Raw genomic sequence first — 13,237 nt, 5'->3', positions numbered from 1 at the left:
GGCGACGAGCTTGGTTAGGAGTCGCCTGTGTGGACAAGAACGTTCTGGGCAGACGGCGTGAGAACGCGCCGGCGTGCCCCGGTGGCGGGGTGGCAGAGGGTCAGGGGCAGCGCCGCGCCGCATCTGCTCCCTACGCTGCTTTTCAAACACGCACACACCTGGCTGCGGCTGTCCCCCCCGCGCCCCCCCAGGCGCGCTGCCCGGCCCCGCCCCGCCCCCCGCCCAGCCAACCCCGCGCAGCCCGGCAGCCATTAGCCCCGCCCCCTTGCCCCGCCCACCGCACCACCTCTGACCTTCGCGTTCCTTAGTTACCGCGCGGGGCGTCACTCCGGGGCTAAACCACCGCTTGCGCGTGGCGGAGGGTCGGGCTGAACCATTCGCCCGGCCGCTGGCGGGGGGGGCATCGCGGGTGCCCCCTGCTTGCGCCCGCAGCGGCCGTTGGGCTTTTTGCTGTAGCTCCCGCCCGCGAGCTACGCTCTCCCCCTCCCCTCCGCTCTCTCGTTGGTTTCGTCCCGTGCGGGCCATAGCGACGGCAGGCGCGCTGAAGGAAGATGGCGGCTCCGGCCTCTGCAGCGCTGCCGGCTCCGTGAGCGCGGCACTCGCTCCTTTCCCCCTTCCCCTCCTCGCTCCCGGCTGCCCTCCGCCTCTTCTCCTTCCCCGCCGGTGGCGCAGGGACCATGTCGGACTCGGAGGAGGAGGAGAGTCCGGACCGCCAGCTCAAGCTAGTGGTGCTGGGGGATGGCACCACTGGCAAGGTCAGTGCCGGCCCCCGCCGGCAGCGCCCCGCTCCTCTCCTCTCGTCTCCGTCGCCGCGGTGCCCCCAGCCCCCTTGCTGGCCTTTTCCCTCTCCCGCTGAGGAGGGAGCGGCCGGCGGCGGCTTCCAGTCTATCGCGCCGCCGTTGTCGCGATACCCGGCGGCGTGACGCCGGCTGGTGGCTCCCCCTTCACCCCCGGCCGTCTCCGTTGTCTCCCCCGCGTGCGTGGGTCGGTCGTGTCCGCTCCGTGCTGGGCAGCGACAGCGGCACCCGGAGAGGCTCGGACAGACAGGCGGCTGCGGCCCGGTTTTCTTGGGCCTCAATAAAAGGAGCTGCTCGTGGCGTAATCGGTGTGGTGCTGGTGGCGGGGGACGCTCGGCTGCGGTCGCTGGGAAAGCCCGCGGCGGTTCCCGGAGGCTGGCGGGGCCGGGGGGGCCGGGGCCCAGCCCAGGCCGTGGGTGCGCGGTTCCCGGCGAAGCGGCGGGGCTCCGGGCTCTCTTCGTGCCGGCTCCGGAGCTGACGGCCTCCTGAGCTGGGGAGGGCGGTTTGCGTCTCTTTGAGTTGCTGTTTCAGAGTTTGGAACGGCACTTCTGGGTCAATTTAGTTTTCGTTTGTGACTTTTACGTGGTGTTTTTCTTTTTTCCTATCTATAATCAACATAAGCACTATTTATAAGCAGTTTGTTTATAAACAAGTTATATTTGTCTTTTCAAAAGAGAATTTTTGACCAGTAGGGACCAAGGAAGACCAAGAGAGGGTGCTTTCTTACCCGTGGAGATAGCTGCTGATCTTTACAATACACGTGTGAACATATCTATTGCCATGTGTAGCCTGAATCCTTTTGCGAGCCACACCTGAAAGTAGCAATGTTATTGTATATTTGAAGAATACAGTTTTCCGTCTATCGTTAACTTTTGAAATCGTGGGGAGGCAGAATGTCTGCCTGCCTCACGGTTCAAGTGAAAGGTAGAAATATTCTTAGAGGTGGTTTAAATGAACTATCTGCCATTGATAGAAGTAAGCTCTTAGTAAAAGCACATGCATGGTTTTGCTCACTTACTTACGCAGAGCTCTGTGAAGAAACAAAACATTTTTTGTCTCCAGCGATTCTAAACCCACTCTGAAGTGGTATTGTATTCATCTGAAGCGGCAGATGGGCAGTTCCAGGTGACTGTGTGATGAGAGCATAATAAATGCACAGGACTGGCAGCTGAAGTGCTGTTTCACTGGTAGCGTTCCCCAGGAGTTTTCCATTCAAACTGAGGAATCTTTTCACTACTGCTGTTCAGCACCTTGTGGCAAGACCTCTTGGATTTTCAAGCATTTTTGAGTTTTGATGTATGCTCCTGCTGATTCCGGCCTCTCACACGGGAGCTGCCACTCACTGAATCTCCTGCTGGCTCTAGGAATCCTGTGCTTCAAGTGTGGTTTATTTTGCACGAGCAGTAGCTATGCTGTGGTGGGCTGCTTTTCCTCCCGTCCCCCCTAGATGATGCTGTAATAGAGGCTTCTTCCAGCCATCCTGATGGCCTGGGAGCAAACACTTGCAATAATAGATTTATTGTAAGATCTTGGAAAAATGAAGAAGTGATTGGGTCATGGAATGGAAGGATAAAATGTACCTAGTGCTATTTCGAGCACCTCGGAAGACTAAATCGTCAAGGTTCCTCTCCTTTGTTGGCTACTTGTTCTGCTTACTTGTTGAAACATGCCTATGTCTATATGTTTTCAGCTCTAAATAGCCTACCTCTCACATCTGGTTCACAGCTGGTCTTACACACATGCATACTTAGCGTCTCGTTTACTGTGCAGGACAGAAGTTTTGCTCTTGTTGCTGGGATCATCAGACAAGGAGGAGTGTCGAAAATAATGGACTATATCTTTGAAATATTGCATCTCGTGGTTAGTGTGAGATGTTGACATTTGACTTATTTTCATCGCTTTCCCCCATCAAAAAAACAAACAAACAAAAAACCAGGAGGTGGGGGAGGAAAGATTTTATTTCCTCACTCTTGGACATCTAGGGCTGTTTGGCCTTCAGTTCTCCAGGGAAAAAAAATTACATGTTTGTGAGTCAGCTGGCTGAAAGTGAAAACTTGCTTTCTTTTTTAGAAACAATGTGATTCAGGTTCTGTGCAAGGGTTGGTAGCAGTTTGAAAAGAAATCAGTGTCAGTTCAAGCTAAGGGTGCCGTTTGTATTTTCACTAGCTAGAAGTTACTCTGTCCATGTGGCAAGGGAGGGATGTTTTCCTTCGTTTGTTTTGTGGTGGTTGAATGAATAATTGGATACTTAGAATTTTAAGGGTAGGAATAAGCACTGCTGGACCAAGCTTGAAGGAGAGAAGAGTAAAAAAGGAAGAAGGAATGAGGGGAGTGAGACAGAGCAGAATCTGTAAAAGTGTTAGAGTGAAATAGAGATGGTAAGGAAATGGTAAATTGTTGAAAAGAAAAACTGAGGAAGGCAAGATTGGTTATAAGAAGATAATAATAGAGAGTGATTTTAATGAACTAGGCAAACTAGGAAAACAATCTGAAAAGAAATTGGAAGCGGGGACAATGTGACATGAAAATAAACAGCAATTATTAATAGCAGTTGGCTCTTTCATTTGGATTACAGGAGGGAACATACATACACACAGCAGCCTTGTGCATCTAGTTTTTAAATCAACGCACTCTTCCTGACCCAAAATGGTTGTCCATTAAAATAAACCAGCAGTACTAGTATGGATTGAAAAAAGTAATGTTATGATCCAGATATTTCTACTCTTGCTATACACAGGTTGGCTTAATATTGAAGTATGTAATGATGCTGGTTTGAGCTGGAACTACTCTGATTTGCTGCTGTTGAAAAAGGTTTTGGGCCTCTGGAAGCAAATCTTGGAGCTAGTCATGGGAAGGGAGGTCCTGAAAAATAGGTGTGCGGGAGGAGCAAAGCGGCAGAGGTGTTTTCTTTCTACCATCTGTTGCAGCTGGGACTAATGTATGGTAGTGGAAACATCCTGCCTTTTGCTTCTCCTCTTAACAACGGATGATGAAAGCAAAAGAGCAAATGCTCCACCTGATACGGGAATTTACAGGAGCTAAAACATAGGCTGGAATACAGAGTGGTGTCCTACCTGCTTTAAGATTTTTTTAAGATGCCAGAATTTTAAGCGTTGTGCCAATTCTGGATCTTGTTGTTATACAGGGGCTCAAAAACTTCTTCAGTGTTGACAAAAACGTTGCTGTCACTGTTCGGTCTTGCAAATGGAAAATTGCATCAGGCGTTGTGTGCAGATTGGCCTAGCTTCATAGATGCATGTCCAACATCAAAAAGTCTTGATAATTTTCTCTTTTTTTTAGTGAACAAAGCTTCACCAGTAGTTAGGAGTGGGGTGGAAGGACATCAGCATCATATGACAGGACTACTTCCTTTGTTTACAAAATACTTCCCCTCCCCATAAAGCTAGACTGTTCTCAGTGAGAAATTCTCTGTGTTGGGCAGTTACGTGGTTTTATGCTAGTTAAAGCATTTCGTTATTTAGCGTGGTGTTTCCTTTCATTTTGTCTGTCTTAAAGTTCTTGCCAGTAGGAATAGGACGTGACTGAGGGGTGAATGTTGCTGTGCTTGGAGAACGGCATTGACGTTCTAGAAGGGAATGAGAGAAGGGATAGATACGTGATGGTTTTTGGAAAGTGGATTTGCCATTGGCTGGTACAGTTGGTATGTGACTGGAAATTCATGGCTTCAGAGTTCTGTGCTTGCGTCCCACTGAATTTTGGTTTTACACAAAATCACAGAATGGTGGGGGTTGGACCTCTGTGGATCACCTGGTCAAACCCCTCTGCCAAAGCAGGGTCACCTAGAACAGGTTGCACAGGACCTGTTTTTAGTTTTAGTTGCACAGGAACTTTTTATGGTGGTTGTTTTTTACAGCTGTGATACTACACCTTGTCATCACTTTCTGAAAGCTTTCTTCTGTAGGATTTTAGTAAAAGAATTGTCATTGGTGGGACTTCTCTGCAAGTTTCTGTGTTGTCCTGATGAATAGTCAGTGTCAGTTAGAGCTGGCTATCATTGCTTGTTTTGTTTGACTTGTCTGCTACTATTTCATAAACATTGTTTGCTTTTTTTTCCTATTTACTTGGTATGTAGGTGTTTAGGAACAACATGTCATCAGTTTATACTGTCAGTTGTTGACATTGAAAAATAGAAGCAAGAAATTGTCTTGCCTCACTTGTGAGGTTTAGTTGCGTCTTCGTTTGTTTCCAAAACACCTTCCCGAATGTCCCATTGTATTTTGCAGTTAGAATACTGTGATTTTTCTGGTTGGTTTTTTTCTTTCTTTTACAACTGTCTTGATTGCTGTATGGTAGAACCCAAAGGCATTTTTTTGTGTCTGAAAGGAGGGATTTTGTAGCACCAGCCTTCAGTAGTGTATTGCTATTGAGAACAGCATATAAACATTTGCTTTGAAGTATTTAAGACAAATGTGTGAACCTGCCAAACTGGTTCTAGTGCAAAGTCTGCTATGAAAGTTGGTGGCCTGGTTGTCTTGGTAGAGGTGTGAAAGAACAAGGCCTTCATGATATCATACAATCCACTCATCTCTAGATTAACGTCTGAAATTTTACGAATGGAGCACAGTATTTTTTAAAAAACAGTCACTGATAGCGTATTTATTTTTTATATCTACAGTTCTACTGAACCATTATTTAACTTTTGTTATTTTTTTACATAGATTGTACTCAGCACATCCTTACAGGCAAAACTGTCTTGCAGAATCTTTTATGGCAAGCATGGCAGAGAACAGTTTTAGGATTGAAGGGAGTATTTGCATTGTAGAGGTACTTGAATATGCATTGACATAACTTCTCTACTTACTGTTGTGGAGAAGTTTGAACTGTTGCTCTAAGTATTTTGTGGATAAATGCTTGTTCTGTGAATAAATAGAGGTCTCTAGTCTGGTAATCCAACACCTTCCTTGAGCTCTAACATTTATTAGGAAAAAAAAAAACCTAAAAACGAGTTAGTCAATGATTTTCTGCTATAAATTCCTCTGCATTCAAGAGCAGAGTGGAGAAAAACTGTTTAAGAGAACTTTGCCATGCTGTTGTTTACTTGCTGCCCTTACTGGTTGGCTGTTAATTGAATGTATGCTGTTTATTTTTACTAACACCCATAGAATCCCTCGGGGAATATTGAGTGTCACAGAGTGATAAAGCTAATATTTACTGAGCCCTTAAAACAAGAAGGGAGTGGTTGCTTGTTTAATGGCAATCTAAATTAGCATGTTGGAGAATATAGAATACTGTGATACAGTCAGATGATATTTTAATCTGTACTCTGGGTATTGGTTACTTATCCAAAAAGGAAAATTTCAAGAAGATGATATGGTGTATTCCTGCAATGTTCTTACTCTTATCTACATCTTTAAGGTCATGACAGATTAAAAATAAAGTCTTTGTAAACTTATTGTGATTAAAAGAATCAGTTCTACTGACTTTTTTAGTACTACAGTCTAAATCTGTATTGAATTTTATTTTCTGCGTGTTGTTAGTATTACTGTCACATAGCTGCAGGAAGAAGAATCTTCTCATGATTTGTATTCCGTGAGCTTCATACTTTCCACAGGGATATAAATATATAAGCATACTCATGATATTTCTAGTTTACTTGATTTTTTTCCCCCCATTTATTTATTTTTAACCCTCTCAGGGCTTGAGTTCAGTGAAGTAAACAAAAAAGTTGCCATAGTCTTTGATTTTTTTGGATTACTTCCTAAACATATATTCTGGTATCAAAATATCATTTTATATATATATATATATATATATATATGAGACAATGATGGGAATATAAATGTGATACAGAAACAAGAAAACAGTACATCTTGTGTTACTTCCCAGGTAATCTAATAGTTTATTAAATGTTTACCTATTCGTGCTAGAGCTTTAATGCTGGAGCTCTGGTGATCATAATTTTCATGCAAAAAGAGTAAGTTACCTTTTCTTCCGGTCTACATTAGACATTATTAGTATATTTTAGATCTTTGTTATAACCTTTCTATTAATAGAACTTGTCTGTTCTCATTTTTCAGAACTGTTGACATTATTTTGCTGTTGCATTTTAAACTACAAGTGCTCTAACAGCAATTTCTAATAACAATTGATGTGAGTTATCTCTTTGGGTCTTCCTGAACGGAAAGCTGGCAATAAAAATTCTTTCTTGCTCATTTTGAGTTTTCTCAGACAGTGTAAGGGTTTTGTGAGTCTGTAAGGCTTTTTTTCCCCCCCTATATATGTGAGTGCTGATTTAGGGTTTTTTTTTCTGCAATTACTTTGTTTTTATATTTTCAGATGTCACTTTAACAAGAGATTTGGAAGTGTACACTGCTAATTTGATGTAGGATGTATTTCAACTATGTGACATTCATTTTTAATATAGTATTTATTTTTTTTCTGTAATACAAACTTTTGTATTCTTTATAATTGCACTTTTCTCCTTTATTTTTAAACATAGTTTGTGGGGCTTTTTCTTTCCTTTTTCCTTTTTTTTTTTTTTTTCCCCCTTGCAATGAGAACTTAAAGTGCTAGTGAAAGAATATAAATGCCTTTCTTCATTACTTTATGTGGGTTAGTTGTGTATCGTTTTAGCAGTACGTAGTAAAAGCTGATTCTTTATTAGGTCAGCAGTGTATTGATCTACTTTCATAAATTTACAAAATATAGATTGAGGAAAGAAGTTTTCGGAGTTCTGCTTAAAGGAATGGTAATGCAAATGCACATTCTTAACATGAATTTATTTTTTTCTGTGCACAAGAAGGTACTCTTCCTATCTTAGATGTTATGTAATCCCTGATCCTGAGACCGATGTACAGTGGCAGGAGTCCTGCCACACTTCGGAGCCCCTGTGGGACTCTGCATTGTTCTCTCTGTTCCCTCCTAGACAGTTGGTCCGGGATCATGGTGTTCTGTACCAGGGAAGGACCCTTGTTTTGGAAACGAATGCTTTTTAAAAATAATAAGCTCTTAAGGTATGGATAGTGACACTTAGATTTGTGTCAGTTTGAGCGTACTAATGATGCCTCTTTCAGATCTGTGTAATATTTTGTAATGACTATCACAGGATTTGTGAAATACAAAGGAAATATGCACCTTGCTTCTTTTTGCATAAATTCATAGCCTTTGTCATGTCCTCTTGTTAGGTTGAAGTTCGTTGGAAAGCTTGTCAATCCAAATCCATGAATAGTATTAGCATGCATCGATTTAAAAAGTGCTTAACTGTATTTCATACTTCTGGTTTAACATCATGTTTTTTGCTGTTTAAAAATGACAACTTAATTTGGTATTGTTCTGTTTTAGACATCCTTAGCGACACGTTTTGCCCAAGAAACATTTGGAAAACAGTACAAACAAACCATAGGACTGGACTTCTTCTTGAAAAGGATAATCTTGCCAGGTAAGAGAATAAAAACTAATACTGAAAGGCTGGGCAGCAGTAAGACTTGCAGAAACAGATTCTTCAAAGTAATGTGTACTAAATAAGCTTAGTGCAGTGCTTTTTATGGCAAAATACATTAGGTTATTCAGAGAAAATTTTGTTAGTGTGTTCTTGCCAGGTGACAAAGGGTAGTGCATTTGCAGCTTATATCTTGAAGTAAAACACTGAATTAAAATAAAAGGAATGCTATCTAATATTCATGGTTTTTATTATCTCCGCTTGAGTGTACTCGCTGTCTGTGTGGATAGTGTAACATACAACAATGAAATGGAACTTTAAATATATTTATTGAAAAAATAGATGTGTTTTGAAAGAAATAGATTTTTTTCTTTTAATTTAGTGAAATACACAACTTGTGTCTGAGTTGTGTGAGAGAAGCATAATACAGCTATGGAATCGCAGTGCTTTAATATGTGAATGCTGTTTTATGCAAGGCAGCATGAAATTGCTGGCATTTAATAGACCACTAAAATTTAGGGTCCCTCGGCACTCATAAAAATACAGTTTGAGCATTCAAGATGTTTCACTTCACGACAGCAAAGAAACTATTTAGATGCCAGTTGCAGCACATTGCATGGAAAATGCGAAGAAATACTTAAAAAAGAATAGTTGCTGGTAGAAGTTTGTCTCTGAACAATTAAGGGTTTGAAAAAGTCTTTTCATTGGTTTGTGGTTGCTCGATTTCTAAGTATTTCATTAAATGCGTTTTCTTCTGGCTTCAGAAATCAGAACGAGTTAGAAAAAGTATGTGTAATTATTAAAAGCTGTAGTGAGATTTGATAAAGGTGATGCAAGTTCTGTCGTTTGGTCTTTTCTCTTTGTGGAGGGCGGGGAGGGAAGCAAACCCAGAAATGAAGCATTTTAGCTATAACCTGAAGTTATAAGAAAATATGTACAGTTCTTGAACTTGTTAAAATTATATTGCCAGTAGTTTCTTAAGTGAAACAGAGTAATCTTTTCAGACTCTTCCTGCATTTGCTATTTTGGTTTGGCCATTTTGCTATACTTTTTAGTATCTGGTGAGTGATAAAGTACTAAATTTCAGCGCGTATTTCCCCACAAAATCAACAGAATAATTTTTTTATTGTCCTGCTCATGCCTCTAAAAATACAAGTGTGCATAATACTTAACACCAGTACTTGCAAGTAGAATGTGTACACAAATCATGCAGTGTGCATGCTGAGAACTTGTATTTTACAATTTTTTTTCCAGCTGTTAAGCATACAGAAGCTATTAGTACATTACTGGGATTCTAAATATTCTTGTTGAGTAGAAAATTTGGAAAATTATCAACTATTGATTCATTCATGTTTTATTTTCTTCTAGTTTACTTTGTAATAAAATCAGAATATAGATAAAAATAGCACCAAAACAACAAAGTCTGTTTTCCTCATTTATCATTAAAAAAATAGTAACTTTTGTGGAATGTATTTATCTGTAGATTTTCATTCTGTTTTTGCCTATGCCTGTATATGTGTTTAGGTATATATGGATTTCTGTGTCTTATAGGTAAGCTGAACTGGTGGTGGGGAGTGAGAGGGAAGGAAAAGGAAGAGGGAGGGAGGTAAAATTTCTAAATACTGGAATGGGAAGCATTACTTAAGTAAGCGGATTTTTCCAATTTCTTGATTAGTTCTGGGTTGCAGAGCTGCTGTGTTTACTTGAAAGGTTAATTCATACCACTGCACAGAAAGTATAATGTGTATATCAGTAGGAAAAAAAGCCTTGATTTCTCTTTATTTAGTAGGAGAATTGATGAATAACTATGGCTCAGTAGTTGATTTTTTTCTTCTTCTTTAAATGTAAGCAAAGATTTCAGAAGTTAAAATTACTGATTTCTAGAATTGTATAGAAGTTTACATTAAACCACATTAGAAATGCATTTTAGCTTGTAAAATATAGTGGGTTTTTTTTCTTTTTAAAAATAAACATAGTATTTGTCTCCAGTTGTTTTAGTAACTGATGCAGTTTTGCAGTGAAAAAAGTAAATATTTTACGTGGTAAAACAATATGGTTTAATAAAAATAGTACATCTCCTTTGATTAATTTTGAACAATGTGACTTTTACTGTTCAACTGTTGACAAATTCTCTTCACGCGGTTTGTTCAAAATACTTTTTTCAACTATAAATCCATTTCAGTGTATTTATTGATGCAGTATCTTGTATAGTCTGGATGCAACCACGGTGTAGGTTTTACTGCTTAAATAGTTTATCTGTCAGTCAGAGGGTCTGCTGATAGAGATTCTTAAGAGCCAGTTGAATACTTTTAGGAAGGTTCTGAGTGCAGTCCAGTAAACAGGATTCTTCTGTTAAAAGGATATTTTTTTTTTGTCGTCAGTGCAAAAAGTGGTCAGACTCGTGTTTCTAGTTCCATCTTGACTGTGCAGCACTCTAAGTAAGGTTAACCAACGCACCAGGTATACTTCTGCAGGATCACTGCTGAATCAGCCCAGTGGCTTCAGTTCATACCAGAAACGATGTAGATACCTGCACTGCATTGCCTCAATTATTTTAACTTTGCGCTTGTGTGTATTTTCTACAGATAAAGAAGTGCTAGTGTTTTCTTGTTCCTTCTAGTGTTTTACATGTTATTTTTGTACGATTCTTCAGTTATTTTTATTGGTATGTTAACATTGTTTCTAAGAACTGTCTTATGCATGGTTTCTGTTTGTTTTGTTGTCACTCTTCAGTTTGTATGTTCCTCTGAAATCTATGAAAAAATAGAAGATTTCAAACTCTTTGCAGAAAACTTCACGTGCTACGATCATAGTTGTCAATTAAATATTTGCTAGGCAACTTGTCTGGAGTTTTTCCTTCTGTCAGAATAATCCAGACATCCTTTTTTCTCCCCCAAAATCAATGTGAGCACAAAGCAGATTGAAAAAAAACCTAGCTGGGGAAAAAAGAGAAAATGAAGCATTTTGCACTGGAGATGATCAGCATGAATTTCAGTAGTTAGTGAGGTCTTAATTAAGAGCCACTTCACCTTAAATGAACATTCCAACCTTTTTTCCCAATTTCTTTTTTCTGTTGTTACTGAAAGTAAATAATTCATAATAGTATATTTTTAGGTTGAACAGTCACTGTGAGAGAATTTCATTTAACTTCCTGCATTAAAATTTCTCAGATAATTTCATACAGTTATCCAGATGCTAAGCCCAGTATGCTGTGCATGATTACTACTCTTATGAGGAAGAATTAAGTTAGAAAGTTTTTAAAGGATTTGAACACAAAATTAGGCATCTGAAAATTCTTGAGTTTGAAAGTGATAATATTTATAAAACTTTTTTTCCAAATAGCTGGCGTGAACGACATGGTAAATTTCCAGTAGAATACATACAACCACGTTAGGGGTAGAATAATGCAGCATGGTGAGCTTTTGAGCACGTTTAGTTGTTTACCCACTGAGGACTGCGTAGTCACTTCAGACTGTGGATTCACCAGTTCATCCATGTCACATGCTTTATGGAAGAGTTTCCTGTATTGTTGGCAGTCACTTATGTTCTAAGCTTTAAAAATAATTAATATCTAGTATATGCGCGGTCAAAACAAATAAGCATGTTGTTTTGTGTAAGGTTGCCTTTATTGAACTGGAGTGTTTGTGATGTATTTGCTAAGCTCCATGTAGAAATTCTTTGTCTTGGTATTAGATAAAACTCAGTGTAGTGAGAGTGAAACAGAGTATGGAATAACATGGTTAAGTTGGCATTGATTCTATTACCTTTCAGTTCCAAGTACCACACTAGAGAACTTTCTCTGTAAAGTTCTACATGTTTCTTCAGTGCAGTACGTTATATAGTTTCTAGTCAGGAATGTTATACTTCATGCAATTAAAATTCTTTTCTGTTAGTATTAAATAGGTTAATATCTAGCTATAGTTTTACTGCATCTTAATGCCTTAGCTGTACACAAGTGACTTTTTTCGAAATGATACAGTCATCTTTGTGTTGAAATTTAGTTACTATTTATTTTATGCTTGTGAAAAGCTATTGCTGTTGATATGCTGGAGCTGTATTATGTGCTGTGATAATATATCTTTAATTTTATTTGTATTACATTTTTCCACGTTACACAATATCTGTGTTCTTTTCATTTTCAGGAAATCTGAACGTTACTCTTCAAGTGTGGGATGTAGGGGGACAAACGATAGGAGGCAAAATGCTGGATAAATATATATATGGAGCCCAGGTACAGTATAAATGATGATACTTGTATGTATAGTAATTATATAAAATTCACTGAAACTTTGTGCTTTAAGTTATACATATCGTATAGGTGGTTGTTTTGTAATCTCAAAAATGTTGAATCTCTGCTTAACCTAAACTTAACTGATATTAATACGCAATCTAATTTTGGTATGTGGTGATTTTTTTTAGAGCTGACTTAAAAACCAAAGCAAGAATGCACATTTGTAGATCTGGATAGCTCTCAAGAACAGATGTATGTTTCCATGCTTTGTGCCTTGAGTTAAGAAAAGCAATCATAGTAAATAGTAAAGGCTATTTGGATATCCATATGGTAGATGTAGTGGCTGCTTTTAGAACAGATGCCTCCTGGGGGGAAAAAGTAAAAGGAGGAAATTAAGAGCAATCCTACACCATTAAACTCATACATGCAACTGGGGTTATAAGAGGGCAAACAAAAGGAGGCAATGAGGTAGCTAAATAGTTTTGCAGAGCTCCTATCCTATGAAAATTTATTTTATCTTGAGGTTAACTGAGTAACTTAAAGTGTATGGTAGGATTAAGTAAGAGCTAAATATTAGAACCGTATCTTGAGCTGTGAGATTGTTTAGGTGGATGTACTATATGCCAAACTTCTTAACATGAGTGATCCTAAAATGTACTCTGTTCTTTAATTTGGAGTTTGTAATAAGAACAATAGCCATAGCATGTTGTTTATTATATAATGCTACATTTATCTGAAGAGAAAACAAATGCACCTATTTTTCCCCTAATACTTTAAGCCATAGGAATATGGAATCCTAAAACTTTTATT

General features: G+C 39.5%; 1 protein-coding gene across 7 annotated transcripts in view; it reads left to right on the top strand.

Annotated features, from left to right (window-relative positions):
- Nucleotides 1-325: 325 nt before the first annotated feature.
- The window catches only part of RAB28 (RAB28, member RAS oncogene family), an 82,853-nt gene continuing 69,941 nt past the window's right edge, over nt 326-13,237 (top strand). For 3 of the 7 annotated variants that reach the window (XM_075420549.1, XM_075420550.1, XM_075420552.1), the window contains exons 1-3: nt 326-755; nt 8,100-8,196; nt 12,339-12,427. In XM_075420549.1, coding sequence (XP_075276664.1) covers nt 678-755; nt 8,100-8,196; nt 12,339-12,427 — 264 coding nt within the window. In that variant the 5' untranslated portion in view covers nt 326-677. The remainder of the gene's footprint in view (nt 756-8,099; nt 8,197-12,338; nt 12,428-13,237) is intronic. The other 4 variants (XM_075420553.1, XM_075420551.1, XM_075420555.1 and 1 more) reach the window with 3 other exon arrangements.

Source organism: Opisthocomus hoazin, chromosome 5, assembly GCF_030867145.1.
Source record: "Opisthocomus hoazin isolate bOpiHoa1 chromosome 5, bOpiHoa1.hap1, whole genome shotgun sequence".
NCBI classification, from domain to species: domain Eukaryota; kingdom Metazoa; phylum Chordata; class Aves; order Opisthocomiformes; family Opisthocomidae; genus Opisthocomus; species Opisthocomus hoazin.
Note: the sequence above shows the minus strand (reverse complement) of the source record. Positions and strands in the feature narration are given on the sequence as shown.